The 15960-nt window shown below is 36.0% G+C and overlaps 1 protein-coding gene across 1 annotated transcript in view; it reads left to right on the forward strand.

The window, feature by feature from the left end:
* Nucleotides 1–15960, forward strand: part of TRPC6 (transient receptor potential cation channel subfamily C member 6) — a 160526-nt gene that overhangs the window by 113181 nt on the left and 31385 nt on the right. The window contains exons 3-4 of the mRNA XM_070803331.1: nt 2858–3043; nt 7861–8025. Of these exons, the coding sequence (XP_070659432.1) occupies nt 2858–3043; nt 7861–8025 (351 nt within the window). The remainder of the gene's footprint in view (nt 1–2857; nt 3044–7860; nt 8026–15960) is intronic.

Genomic DNA, 15960 nt, shown 5'->3' on the forward strand with positions numbered 1-15960 from the left:
GTGTGAGAGAACATAAATATGAAAACATTTGTAAATGATGCCCAAGGTGAAAAAAAGCATACATTTCTAAAAGCAGTCTTATTCTTTTTTTTTTTTTTTAATGGGTTTTTGTTTTGTTTTTGCTTGGGATATATCTTGTGAATTAGCAATGAGTTGGAAATAATTTTTAAGATATTGAACAGCAAAGAATGCCTGTACTGTATCAATTCATGTGGTTTCTACTCAAATTATTACCCCATATTTGAAGGGTCATACTCTCCTTTGAAATATCTAATTTCACATGAGCCTTATTGGAATTCTAGAGAGTATTGGTTTTGAGTCTTACATTTTTGTCTCCATAAGGACTAAGGATACATCTAGAATTGAGTGCTACAGACAAGAGAGGCCAGGTATATTAAATTTTGTCATAACTCCATGGGTTTTTACTAATGTTAAGAAACAGCTTGTTTTCAGGTCTTGCCTTTGATGATATAATACAATAATTATGTTTTTTCAAGTGCCTGATATGCACTTCTTTATATATAAAGTTTCTTTATATGTATTCTTTTCTTTACATATATTCTTTCTTTATATATAAAGAAATGTGTGATTTCTTTAGCACAACTAATCTCACTAAGCTTGTATTTTTTTATCTTTAAAATGAGAATAATAATAGCACCTACCTCATAGATTGATTTTAAGTTACCTTAGAGCTGCTGCTGCTGCTAAGTCACTTCAGTCATATCCGACTCTGTGCGACCCCATAGACGGCAGCCCACCAGGCTCTCTGTCCCTGGAATTCTCCAGGCAAGAACACTGGAGTGGGTTGCCATTTCTTTCTCCAGTGCATGTAAGTGAAAAGTGAAAGTGAAGTCGCTCAGTTGTGTCCGACTCCTAGCGACCCCATGGACTGCAGCCTACCAGGCCCCTCCGTCCATGGGATTTTCCAGGCAAGTGTACTGGAGTGGGTTGCCATTGCCTTCTCCATACCTTAGAGCACATGGCTAAAAACTGGAGGAGCTGGGATTTGATCACAAGTATATCTAACCTTGGGCTTCCCAGGTGGTGCTAGTGGTTAAAGAACCTGCCTGCCAGTGTAGGAGATATAAGAGACGCAGGTTTGATCCCTGGGTCAGGAAGATCCCATGGTGGAGGGCATGGCAACCCACTCCAGTATTCTTGCCTGGAGAATCCCACGGACAGAGGAGCCTGGCGGGCTACAGTCCATAGGGTCACAAAGAGTCAGACATGACTGAAGCAACTTAGCATGCATGTAGCACACATTTAACCTTAAAAGCCCAAGCTCCTAAACACTATAACATGGAATCGTGGGCATGGACAACGTATGTACTTCCACACCTCAAAGGTCTTCGCCATGACCTTAACCGACTATTTCATGAAAGGGGAAGAGCTGTTTCCTCATGACCTTGTTTATACTATCTGACCAGATACCGTGGAAAAGAGTTTGAGTCATTCTCAGTTGAGACATAGTTTACGAAATTCCTTTTATAGAATCTATTTGAACCTACAGTTAGCAAAGTGAAACTAACAGGGAGGAGCCCAAGTAGGTCCTTTGCATACATTCAGGATGAAATTGTTTTCCATATAGACTCCCCACAATGTTACCTTATTGAATCATATCTAGAGCCTCTCCTATTTCTCCAATATCTTCTTCTCTTGATTTCTGCAAGGAATCTTTTTATCCTATAACACTGGTGACTTCAAAATGGAGGGGACAACTAATTCTGCATCTGCAAAGCTGATTTAAGAGTAAACTCGCCGTGGAGGCTGTGACCTTAGTTTTTTGATGTGCCAAATGGAAATCATATTTACCTGGCTTACCTTGCAGTTTTTCATAGATCAAAACAGAAAAGCATTCTACAAAGAGACAAAGTGACAAAACTCTTACAGGCAAAGTGCAGCCAAACAGGGTTAAATTTAAAGCCTCATTTTGGCACCTAGTGGCTGCAGTTTTGGATGTAACCTAAGTGATCAAGGTGACTGTGAAGATTAACTGAGATTCTATGATCCACTTGCAATGCAACAAATTCTAGCTAATAGATTTTCTTTATTAACACTGGGTTATGAATGGCCTTATTTCCATGTAAGAGAATCCAGAGGAAGGAAATTTTAGAAACCTGAATGAAGATATATATAGATGGTGTATGTAAATTCGAAAAGAGTATTTGATGTTTAAATATGATCTGTAGTCTCCAAATCCTCTCAACATGCTATTAGGTCCTCAGCAGTAATTTATAATCAAAGTATTTTCATTAAACTTCCTTTTATCCAAAGAATCTCAATTTGCAGACTATATATTAGATCTTGTCTTTTGACCCCATAAGTTTGATAAGTAAAGTTCCTCAATAACAATTTAGTAAATAGGGAAGTGATATATGTTTGCTTTTCTTGAAACCTTACCAAATGTTCTGTTTCTCAAGTTTATCAACACTGTATATAAAGTCTTCCAAAGACCTAGCAAATGTGTGTATTATGTGCCTAGCTGGTGAAGTTATGAACATAGGAGATATGATGTGTGCAAGAAAGTATGATCATGATATGGGAAGAGTTGCTAACTTTTTATTTCTCCTGAATCAGCAGGTGAGTTTGGTGTAGTACAGTACTTTTTGGCAACTTTCATTGTGTTTTAGACAAATTTCCTCTTTGGAATATAAGGACAATCTTTATGGTGCTAATATATTTCAGAGCTCACTCAACAGAATAGCAACTTAAGCATGTTAAAAAGAATAATAAACCTAAAAATAGAGCTTTTTTATTCTCTACAGTCAAATCACTGATAAATTCTACAGTGTAACATAGTAAAATGTGATACTTCTACTGTTTTTTTTTTTTTTTTTTTTTGCTTTATCTTTCCTAGAATGACTACAAAAAACTGTCGATGCAGTGCAAAGATTTTGTTGTTGGACTCCTTGATCTGTGCAGAAATACCGAAGAAGTAGAAGCCATTCTGAATGGGGATGTTGAAATACACCACAGTGGTGGAGATCACTATCGTCCTAACCTCAGCCGTTTAAAACTTGCCATTAAGTATGATGTAAAAAAAGTAAGATCAGGCACAAAGCCCCTTTTATGTTATTTCAGTTTTTATTGGTGCTAAATCAAGATGAAGGATTGGCATAATTAGGTTAAGCTGGGTTTTTCTAATTAATTGCTCTAGGTAGGACCTCTAGTAAATTCTAACTGCCAGGCAGTGAGACATTTCACCTACACTAAATGCTGGTCTTTAAAAATCTAGACTTGTTTATCCAATGATTGACACTTTCTTTTACTTAAGGAATGATGCAAAAATGGCTTTGTGTGTTCAAAATACAAGGCATTGTTGTAGGATGGGAACATCATTATTTAAGACCCATCTATATTTGGCAAAACTAATACGATTATGTAAAGTTTAAAAATAAAAAAAAAAAAAGACCCATCTCCACTTATTAATTTTGTCCACTTCTGAACCAATGCCTTCAGTTCCTTCTTTAGTGCATTTGAATCTCCTGCATCTTTATTTGTGGAATATTTTTAGTCTCTGTCTTCAGGCAGTGCCTCCTATTCTTGACTGCTTTCTTAAGTTATGTAAGATACGTTTTACTTATTTTTTTCTTTAAAAAATTGTTTATTGAGATATAACATATATTCCATAAACAGCGCATATCTTAAGTTGTATGTAAACTCATTAATTCTTAAAATTTCACATTCTTTTTTTTAAATTTATTTATTTGGAGGCTAATTACTTTACAATATTATATTGGTTTTGCCATATATTGACATGAATCCACCATGGGTGTACATGTGTTCCCCATCCTGAACCCCCCTACCTCCTCCCTCCCCATCCCATCCCCCTGGGTCATCCCAGTGCACCAGCCCCAAGCACCCTGTATCATGCATCAAACCTGGACTGGTGATCCATTTCATATATAATACATGTTTCAATGCCATTCTCCCAAACCATCCCACCCTTGCCCTCTCCCACAGAGTCCAAAAGGCTGTTCTATACATCTGTGTCTCTTCTGCTGTCTTACATATAGGGTCATCATTACCATCTTTCTAAATTCCATATATATGCGTTAGTATATTGTATTGGTGTTTTTCTTTCTGGCTTACTTCACTCTGTATAATAGGCTCCAGTTTCATCCACCTCACTAGAACTGATTCAAATGTATTCTTTTTAATGGCTGAGTAATACTCCATTCTGTATATGTACCACAGCTTTCTTATCCTTTCATCTGCTGATGGGCATCTAGGTTGTTTCCATGTCCTGGCTATTATAAACAGTGCTGCGATGAACATTGGGGTGTATGTGTCTCTTTCAATTCTGGTTTCCTCAGTGTGTATGCACAGCAGTGGGATTGCTGGGTCATATGGCAGTTCTATTTCCAGTTTTTTAAGGAATCTCCACACTGTTCTCCATAGTGGCTGTACTAGTTTGCATTCCCACCAACAGTGTAAGAGGGTTCCCTTTTCTCCACACCCTCTCCAGCAGTTATTGCTTGTAGACTTTGGATAGCAGCCATTCTGACTGGCATGAAATGGTACCTCATTGTGGTTTTGATTTGCATTTCTCTGATAATGAGTGATGTTGAACATCTTTTCATGTATTTATTAGCCATCTGTATGTCTTCTTTGGAGAAATGTCTGTTTAGTTCTTTGGCCCACTTTTTGATTGGGTTGTTTATTTTTCTGGAATTGAGCTGCAGGAGTTGTTTGTATATTTTTGAGATTAATTGTCAGTTGCTTTGTTTGCTATTATTTTCTCCCGTTCTGAAGGCTGTCTTTTCACCCTGCTTATAGTTTCCTTTGTTGTGCAGAGCTTTTAAGTTTAATTAGGTCCCATTTGTTTATTTTTGCTTTTACTTCCAATATTCTGGGAGGTGGGTCATAGAGGATCCTGCTGTGATTTATGTCAGAGAGCGTTTTGCCTGTTTTTCTCTAGAAGTTTTATAGTTTCTGGTTTTATGTTTAGATCTTTAATCCATTTTGAGTTTATTTTTGTGTATGGTGTTAGTGTTCTAGTTTCATTCTTTTACAAGTGGTTGACCATTTGTTAAAGAGATTGTCTTTTCTCCATTGTATATTCTTGTCTCCTTTGTCAAAGATAAGGTGTCCATATGTGCATGGATTTATGTCTGGGCTTTCTATTTTGTTCCATTGATCTATATTTCTGTCTTTCTGCCAGTACCATACTGTCTTGACGACAGTGGCTTTGTAGTAGAGACTGAAGTCAGGGAGGTTGATTCTTCCAGTTCCATTCTTCTTTCTCAAGATTGCTTTGGCTATTTGAGGTTTTTTTTGTATTTCCATACAAATTGTGAAATTATTTGTTCTAGTTCTCTGAAAAATACCATTGATAGTTTGATAGGGATTGCATTAAATCTATAGATTGCTTTGGATAGTATACTCATTTTCACTATATTGATTCTTCCGAACCATGAAAACGGTATATTTCTCTATCTATTTGTGTCCTCTTTGATTTCTTTCACCAGTGTTTTATAGTTTTCTATATATAGGTCTTTTGTTTCTTTAGGTAGGTATATTCCTAAGTATTTTATTCTTTTCGTTGCAATGGTGAATGGAGTTGTTTCCTTAATTTCTCTTTCTGTTTTCTCATTGTTAGTGTATAGGAATGTAAAGGATTTCTGTGTGTTGATTTTATATCCTGCAACTTTACTATATTCATTGATTAGCTCTAGTAATTTTCTGGTGGAGTCATTAGGGTTTTCTATGTAGAGGATCATGTCATTTGCAAACAGTGAGAGTTTTACTTCTTGTTTTCCAGTCTGGATTCCTTTTATTTCTTTTTCTGCTCTGATTGCTGTGGCCAAAACTTCCAAAACTATGTTGAATAGTAGTGGTGAGAGTGGGCACCCTTGTCTTGTTCCTGACTTTAGGGGAAATACTTTCAATTTTTCACCATTGAGGATAATGTTTGCGGTGGGTTTGTCATATATAGCTTTTATTATATTGAGGTATGTTCCTTCTATGCCTGCTTTCTGGAGGGTTTTTATCATAAATGGATGTTGAATTTTGTCAAAGGCTTTCTCTGCATCTATTGAGATAATCATATGGTTTTTATTTTTCAATTTGTTAATGTGGTATATTACATTGATTGATTTGTGAATATTGAAGAATCCTTGTATCCCTGGGATAAAGTCCACTTGGTCATGATGTTTGATCTTTTTAATATGTTGTTGGATTCTGTTTGCTAGAATTTTGTTAAGGATTTTTTCATCTATGTTCATCAGTGATAATGGCCTGGGTTTTCTATTTTTGTGGCATCTTTGTCAGGTTTTGGTATTAGGGTGATGGTGGCCTCACAGAATGAGTTTAGAAGTTTACCTTCCTCTGCAATTTTCTGGAAGAGTTTGAGTAGGATAGGTGTTAGCTCTTCTCTAAATTTTTGATATAATTCAGCTGTGAAGCTGTCTGGTCCTGGGCTTTTGTTTGCTGGAAGATTTCTGATTACAGCTTCAATTTCCATGCTTGTGATGGGTCTGTTAAGATTTTCTATTTCTTCCTGGTTCAGTTTTGGAAAGTTGTACTTTTCTGAGAATTTGTCCATTTCTTCCAAGTTGTCCCTTTTATTGGCATATAGTTGCTGATAGCAGTCTCTTATGATCCTTTGTATTTCTGTGTTGTCTGTTGTGATCTCTCCATTTTCATTTCTATTTTTGTTGATTTGATTTTTCTCCCTTTGTATTTAAAAAACCAGTTTTTAAAGGTGGATTTTATAATAAAAGTAATACAGACTTATGATTGGCTTTCAAACAGTATAGACATAACCCCTTTCTGTCTTCCTATTTTTTAATGCAGAATAGTCAGTATTCTATTTTTCTCCATACATTTATCTTGGACATCTTCATATATTAGCATGTAAACATCCACTCAACCTTTTCAAAGCCTACATATCATTATGCTGATTTATATAATTATGTTCATTTAATCCATTTACTGTTTAAGGGTGTCTATTATTTTCTTAAGTTTCTGTTATTTCAAAACATTTGATAAATTTCCCTCAAAAAAGGTACACGTCAACAGTGTATAAACGGGCTTATTTCTTCCACTCATGTATCATTAAACCTTACCATTCTACAAAGACAAACACTGTATCTTGATTTAATTGTCTTTGACTGTTAACCATCCTTAGGAAACATTTTTAGTTCCTTTATATAATCTGTCCTTTGTCTAACCTTTTAATATTCTTCAGCAATTGTTATTTTGGATTGTTGCTTTTTGTATATTAAATGATGCTCTCTGTCATATATAGCATTCATCTGTAAAAATTAAATATATGAGAACAAAAATATTCTGAAAAGTAAAAATTATGAAATTTAGTTACATAATTTTCTTATGTGAAAGAGTTTATGGCACAGGAATATATCAATGGAATAGAATAGGCAGTCCATGAAAAGATCATATGCAAATGGGAATCTAGTATAAAATACATTTAGCCCTTTAGGTCAGGGCAGAAAAGGTGGTATACTTTTTTTTAAAAAAAGTATTTAGGCATCCAAATTAGCAGGATCTTTATATCGTTCCTTCTAGATGGAAAAAGTGCATAATCATAAAAGTCCTTTTATAAAATATTGATGAAGGTTTTTATAACACTAAATTTTCAAAATTTGTCTATGCTTTGAAAGTCCATTAGTCCTAAAGGAAAAGTTTGGTAAATTTGAATCCTTGAATTTACATAAACTGCATTACAGCCTCCGGCCACATTGTTGATACCTGTCCCCTACATATTTTACATTTGTTCTTTAATTCTAACAATATTTTTTATGAGAAAGGATAGAACTTAATATTAGAACACAAGAAAAAGCTTATGCTGAATCCTTCTTTAATCAAGCTGTTAAATGTTTTGTTACCCCCTGCTAGTTTGTAGCCCATCCAAACTGCCAACAGCAGCTCCTATCCATATGGTATGAGAACCTTTCCGGGCTGCGGCAGCAGACCATGGCGGTCAAGTTCCTTGTGGTCCTCGCCGTTGCCGTGGGACTGCCCTTCCTGGCTCTCGTTTACTGGTTCGCTCCGTGCAGCAAGGTACGTCTGTGAAGCCTGGACCTCTGTCAGCCCGTCAAAGTCTGTCTGTTTTATTTATCAGAGCCAGTTAAGCAGGGAAAATTCTATTTCTCAAACAAAAATGTCAGGAAGTCAGAGTTGGGTTCACATTATAAAAATAACATATTTGCTATAAGAAATTTTAAAAAAGCAATGGAAAGAAAAAATTCACCTGTAATATCACTGTTAGTAATATGTGAAAGAAAACATCAGTTAGATTATTCCTATTTGTCTTCTCTCTAGTCATGCCTGTGCATATATTTCTACATTTTTAATGAAGCATGCATTGAGCAGAATTTCAAATAACATCCTAAAAATGCTTCCTTTTGTTTTTCCCCCCGCTGGCAAAATTTGAGATGAAAGTTTCTGTTTATCATTTATTTTAACTAATAAATCTTAATATAAATAAAGGACAATTGTGTAAATACTCCTATAAGGCTTGTTTTAATGAAGAGGATTTATTTTGGGACAGTATACATTGTAACCTGACAGCAAAAATGGCTTTTATTGTTTGTTTGCTTTTATTTTTAGCAGACTCCCTCTGCCCAGACTTTGATGAAATTGATTTGTTCAAATGAACCTAGCCTTTCAGAACAAGTTTGGAAAATGTTGACCTGTCATTCTTTAACAGGCATAGAAATTTGCCCTGCATTGCCTACAATCTTATTCTTCATATTTTGGAAGCCACATTTCTGGAATCTTTTAAGTTTCAACTCTGAGAGCCAAACTTAAATAATTCTAAAGCTATGTAGCTAAAATGTCTATTGGACCATCTATTTAAGTGCTATGTAGATATGCCAGTTGAATCACTTGCTGTTCTTAAACCTGGATATGGCTTATTTTAACATGGGTCCAAACATCTTGCCATTGTTTTTTTTATTTTATTTATTGCCAACATTTTTAAAAATTATTATTTAGTCACATATTTGGTGCTTTAACCTTATAGGAATGTTTCTAAGTGGCTTATAGTAAGAAGCCGATGCAAAGCCTTTTACACAGTGGGAGCTTCATCATTACTTCCAGTGATGAAGATAGGAACTGCTAGAAACTGAGCATTTTCTCCTGAGGGTAAAAATCTATCATCATAAATGTTTTCCCCATAAAGGCCAAAAATTGATTCATAAATAAAATATAAAGGAGGAAAATAAAATGAAAATAGTGATATTTACTAGAATTAGAATTTATAGCATGGATTTTTTTTCTAGAAAGTTAAGCTTTTCCTTTTTTCATAGGAATGACAGATTTCATTTTGAAAAAACTAATTAATCCTCCTTACTAGAACACAGGCCACATCTATGTATGTGGTCTCTATTCTGCTTCGACATACATTTCTGGGTTCTTCAGAGATTTAAACTGAATTATGCTTCTTATTACTCTGTGATCAGTTAAACTGTAATATATTTTCTAAAGTGAATAATTGCCCTCTCCATAATGGGCTCAAAAACATAATGCCTTTCAGAGGGTTTGGTCTTTGACAGACTATTTTTGGCAGTCCTTAGAGTTTCACATTTCTTAATTTTTGATTAAATCCTAATCAACCTGATTTCCTTCACTATTTCTTCTTCCATAACTGTGTTTCTTTCTGCCATCTGTTTTTCATCCTCATTTAGATCATCAAGGCAAATAATCAAATTAAAAGGACACTGTCAATGTATTTTTTTCTCATATCTAAAATCTATTTTACTGACTCTTATTTAGGGTTTGAAGCATGATTATAAAATATATTTTATATTTTCCCTTTAGTGATACAGATATAAATATTACAGCTTAGAAAAAATTTTTTTGTAATAATGGAAAATTATTCAGGCTATATTAATACTTTTATTTAAAATACTGTTTTAAATACTTAAAAATTCAAAAACATCCATGAAAATTATACCAGATCAAATTTCAGTCCTATGCACCTTGACAGAGTCCCTGTTTCTGTTTAGAGCTTGGTTTTCATTCCTCAAGTCTGGTCTTTAAGAAATTCGTTTTTGTCCTTACTTGTTCTCTTTTTTCTACCATAATCCAAATATGTTTTATGCTCATTATAGTAAAAATAGGTCATGCTGTGATTTCAAATCATTTTGGCTTCAGCTAGTACTAGCTTCAACCTTTTCTATTTACTATTGGTATTTAATAGCTATTTGATCATAAATACATACTTAAAAAGAATATGATGTAATATTTAAAGTTCTTCCTTTCAGTCATTTTTCAGGTACATCAGTTTTTTTTTCTTTTGTGTAGCAGAGTTTTATTAAAATGCAAAGGGAAAGTGAAAGCTACTGACACAGACAACAGAAGGGGGATGGAGAATGCCCCCCTCGCTAGTGTTAGCAAGGGGGTTATATACTTTTTAAATTAGTTATTACAATAAATCAAAAGAATGTCTCAAGGTTGTAAAAGTCTTACTAGACCCACTCCCACAATTTACATTTTAGGATGACAGGATTAGAACTTAACAGTAGAAAGACCCTACCAGACCCACTCCCATAATATACATTCTAAGATACCAGGATTAGTCAGAAGGTTTTCAGGAAGCAAAAACTGTCCTCAAGCAGGCTACATTGTTGTTATATAATCCCCAGTACAGAGTTTAAACTGAATTGTTTTTTTGTGTAATCATCAGTTCTGGGCTTAAAAAAAAAAAAAAAAGAGTTTTATGTGACGAAGACTAAGGAATGTAGAGAGAGGAAAAAAAAAAAAGTTTGTCCTTTCCTCCTCCTTGAGAATTCCAGACTCCTATCTCTTCCTCAAAAATCCCAGACCCCTCTCTCCTTGGGGACCCTGAACTTCTTATTAACCTGCCTAGGAATTCACTCTCTCATCGCCCCCTTTTCTTTTAGGAGAATTATATTGCCAAGGGAAAGGGGCATCATTTTCTTTACATAACTACTTCCTGCTGTTGAGGCAGCATATTCTCCTAACCCTCAAATGGAGGGTCTCTGATCCAGGGGCCTCAAGTAATAGTTGGAGGAGGCTGTGGTACTCGTAGGAGCTTGAACAACCTTTTGTAACCTAAAAGCTTTCAGACGGCAAGAAACAAATCCAGTTACACAGTTACAGATGTGAAGCAAACAGCAAAAACAGAACAATTAGAATTATTACGATTAAGATAGTTTTCCACCATGGGGAGCTAGTTAACGTTTCCCAGAGTGAGGTGACTGTGGCTTTAGGAGTATCCATAGCCTGATTCATTTTGTTCACGTGTTTAGTAAAGTGAGTAACATTAGTACTCATATCTGGTATATATGTACAACAGTGGATATTAATAATATCCAGTGTGTGGCTGTTAGAATATCTAAGGCCAATCTGTTTTGTAAAACCATCTTTCTAATTTGTATTTGTTCAGCTTTAAGGACTGAAAGAGCATCAACTTGTAGCATAACATCTGATCTGTAGTTCCCAAAAAGGGAATGAATATTGTAGCCAGATAATCATACCAGTGAAATACAGACCTTGCCCAACAAGTTTCTCCCCCGCCGCAACCCGTGTGGTTTTTTATTAATTTAATTAATTTATTTTTTATTGAAGGATAATTGCTTTACAGAATTTTGCTGTTTTCTGTCAAACCTCAACATGAATCAGCCATAGGTATACAAATATCCCCTCCCTTTTGAAACTCCATCAGTTTTTCACTTGGTCAATTATTCTTTAGTTATTTTTTTTAGAAATTTGTTTACATCACAGAATATATAGATGACAAATTTTACTATGAGTAACTCATAGTAAACTCAAAGGAGTAACTTCGGTTCCTAAAGTCCACCAAATCTCCCAGCATCTCTATAGGGAAACTCAGCTCTCAATGATTTGTGATAATAAATGGAAAATATGAATATCCACACACATCACTATAGTTTCCTATAAGCCAACTTTTTATGTGTTTTCTTGTTTTATTTTTTCTTTAAACTACAACCTTTAATGAGCAACAAAAATGCTTGGTTTGATTCTCCTGTTTGCCCTCTGGAAAGAATGAAGGGGTCTATTGCAGAGGGCCAGGAACCCCGTGAAGAGCGAGAGTGAGCCTGCTCAGGAGGGAGGTGCAGCTCATCGCCCTGGATGGCTGAATACTGGCTTGAGATGTGTTCAGACAGCTGAATGCAAGCTCCAGGCCTCTCAGACTTGAGGTCCACTCTAACGTGGGTGGCTCTCTTCTCACTCTGTTTTATGTCCCTAGCCTTTTCTCTTCTCCTCCTGTTTTAGTTTGTGCTTTCTTGAGTTTTTGTTATTTTGTGTTTTGAAGGCTGCCTCTGATTCTCCCCTGAACAAGGCAGGGAGTAAATAAGTTTTTCATAGATTTCACTACTAATAGTCAATGCCCCAATCCCAGTTTTCCACAACAGTCAAATAAATTGAGAACTTTAAAAACGATCATTTAATATTTATAACAATAGATTTTTTTTCACCAGAAAGATATTGAACCTTGAAGTAAATGATTAAATAAAGCTCATGCTGCTGCTGCTGCTAAGTTGCTTCAGTCGTGTCCAACTCTGTGCGACCCCATAGACGGCAGCCCACCAGACCCCCTGGTCCCTGGGATTCTCCAGGGAAGAACACTGGAGTGGGTTGCCATTTCCTTCTCCTAAATAAAGCTCATACACAAGATCCATAGAACTCTCATATAAAGTTAAAACAAATGGGAGAGAAAATAGGACTGATTTCCTTTTTCCTATTGTCCTTAGCCATGTTTTTCTTTAAATATGGACTGTTAAAAACTGAACATTAATGCAACTTTAATTTCTTTTCCATAGTGTACCATATATGCAATTTAAGTTACATTGTTATATTTATAATTTGCTGTGACTTGGCTATTTAATCATGTATTATATAAAGTTTAATCATGTGTATGAGCTTTATTTGATTAAACTTTATATAGATCAGATCAGATCAGTTGCTCAGTTGTGTCCGACTCTTTGTGACCCCATGAATTGCAGCACACCAGGCCTCCATGTCCATCACCAACTCCCAGAGTTTACTCAGACTCACATCCATCGAGTCAGTGATGCCATCCAGCCATCTCATCCTCTGTCGTCCCCTTCTCCTCCTGCCCCCAATCCCTCCCAGCATCAGTCTTTTCCAATGAGTCAACTCTGCGCATGAGGTGGCCAAAGTACTGGGGTTTCAGCTTTAGCATCATTCCTTCCAAAGAAATCCCAGGGTTGATCTCCTTCAGAATGGACTGGTTGGATCTCCTTGCAGTCCAAGGGACTCTCAAGAGTCTTCTTCAACACCACAGTTCAAAAGCATCAATTCTTCGGTGCTCAGCCTTCTTCACAGTCCAACTCTCACATCCATACATGACTACAGGAAAAACCATAGCCTTGACTAGACGGACCTTTGTTGGCAAAGTAATGTCTCTGCTTTTGAATATGCTATCTAGGTTGGTCATAACTTTCCTTCCAAGGAGTAAGCATCTGTTAATTTCATGGCTGCAGTCACCATCTGCAGTGATTTTGGAGCCCAGAAAAATAAAGTCTGACACTGTTTCCACTGTTTCCCCATCTATTTCCCATGAAGTGGTGGGACCAGATGCCATGATCTTCGTTTTCTGAATGTTGAGCTTTAAGCCAACTTTTTCACTCTCCACTTTCACTTTCATCAAGAGGCTTTTGAGTTCCTCTTCACTTTCTGCCATAAGGGTGGTGTCATCTGCATATCTGAGGTTATTGATATTTCTCCCGGCAATCTTGATTCCAGCTTGTGTTTCTTCCAGTCCAGCGTTTCTCATGATGTACTCTGCATAGAAGTTAAATAAACAAGGTGACAATATACGGCCTTGACATACTCCTTTTCCTATTTGGAACCAGTCTGTTGTTCCATGTCCAGTTCTAACTGTTGCTTCCTGACCTGCATACAAATTTCTCAAGAAGCAGATCAGGTGGTCTGGTATTCTCATCTCTTGAAGAATTTTCCACAGTTTATTGTGATCCACACAGTCAAAGGCTTTGGCATAGTCAATAAAGCAGAAATAGATGTTTTTCTAGGTGATAGAATTCCAGTTGAGCTATGCCAAATCCTAAAAGATGATGCTGTGAAAGTGCTACACTCAATATGCCAGTAAATTTGGAAAACTCAGCAGTGGCCACAGGACTGGAAAAGGTCAGTTTTCATTCCAATCCCAAAGAAAGGCAATGCCAAAGAATGCTCAGACTACCGCACAATTGCACTCATCTCACACACTAGTAAAGTAATGCTCAAAATTCTCCAAGCCAGGCTTCAGCAATATGCGAACCGTGAACTTCCTGATGTTCAAGCTGGTTTTAGAAAAGGCAGAGGAACCAGAGATCAAATTGCCGACATCCACTGGATCATGGAAAAACTTTATATAATACATGATTAAATAGCCAAGTCACGATAAATTGTATATATAACAATGCCAAATTTAAATTGTATATGTGGTACACTATGGAAAAGAAATTAAAGTTGCATTAATGTTCAGTTTTTAACAGTCCATATTTAAAGAAAAACATCGATAAGGACAGTAGGCAAAAGGAAATAAGTCCTATTTTCTCTCCCATTTGTTTTAACTTTATATGAGAGTTCTATTTAAACAGGGTCTTAAAAAGAAACACAAAAAAATACTCTGATTCAAGCTAAGGAATATTTACTTAGGGAAGTATGCTTTTCAGACATGATTTTTATAGCAACTTTTTACAAATTAATTTTGAATTGGCTCTGCAATATATCTAATTGTATGGATCCATTGACTTAAAACTAGATTGATCTATTGATCTAGATAAACATACACATACACACACACACACATGCACACACACATACACAGCATGACGTTCTGCCTGGCCTAAGTGAGAGAGAGAAAACAAATATCGTACATTAACACATAAAAATGGAATCTGGAAAAAACGGTACTGATGAACCTATTTACAGAGCAGGAACAGAGACGCAGATGTAGTGAGTGGACATGTGGACATGGAAGAGGAAGGGGAGGGCGGCAGAGACTGGGAGAGCAGCACTGACATGTATGGCCTCCCATGGATGAAATAGATAGCCAGTAGGAAGCTTTTGATGGCACAAGGAGCTCAGCTTGGTGCTCTGTGACGAATCACAGGGGTGGGATGGTGCGAGAGGGAGGCTCAAGAAGAATGAAAAATGTATATACATATACCTGATTCACTTTGTTGTATAGCAGAAACTAACACAACATTGTAAAGCAATTATACTCCTATAAAATTTTTTTTAAAAATGATTCTAATTAAGAGAGAAAGGACTAAGCTATGTGACTCATCATTCTAGCTCTAACTTTTATGATTTTGAAAACCATATAGACTGATAAAGTTTGTAGGAGCAGAGAATATTGATTGGATTTCTTCCATTATAGCATTTCTTTGTTAAAAACCTTAGAACCTTTTTTTTCCCCTAAAAATTTACATGTATATGTACTTCCATGAGAAAATAAGAAATTGTTTTGTAAACCAAATATAAACATTAACTCTTAAAACAAATATGCTGTGCTTAGTTGCTTAGTAGTATCTGACTCTTTGCGACCCCATGGACTGTAGCCCAACAGGATCCTCCGTCCCTGGGGATTCTCCAGGCAGGAATACTGGAGTGGGTAGCCTATCCCTTCTCCAGGGGAACTTTCTAACGCAGGAATTGAACCAGGGTCTCCTGCAGTGAAGGCAGATTCTTTACCAGCTGAGCAACCCGAGAAGCCCCAAGTATACCTGAGTTCAAATTCCAGCTCTACCACTTAAGGAGCTAGTTTCTGGACCTTTCTTCCTCTTTTCCTTCATCTGTAAAATGGGCATTTCAGCAGCATATACCCCTTTGTATTGTTGTAACAGTTACATGTAATTAATAGAGTAAAGCACTTAAAACAGTACTTAGCACATAAAAGTACTGGATAAGTGGTGGTATTATTATTAATTTCTTTATTTTATTTCTATATTTTTCTGTAATAATCAGTTAATTTAA

The sequence above is a fragment of the Bos indicus genome, chromosome 15, assembly GCF_029378745.1.
Source record: "Bos indicus isolate NIAB-ARS_2022 breed Sahiwal x Tharparkar chromosome 15, NIAB-ARS_B.indTharparkar_mat_pri_1.0, whole genome shotgun sequence".
Lineage (NCBI taxonomy): Eukaryota > Metazoa > Chordata > Mammalia > Artiodactyla > Bovidae > Bos > Bos indicus.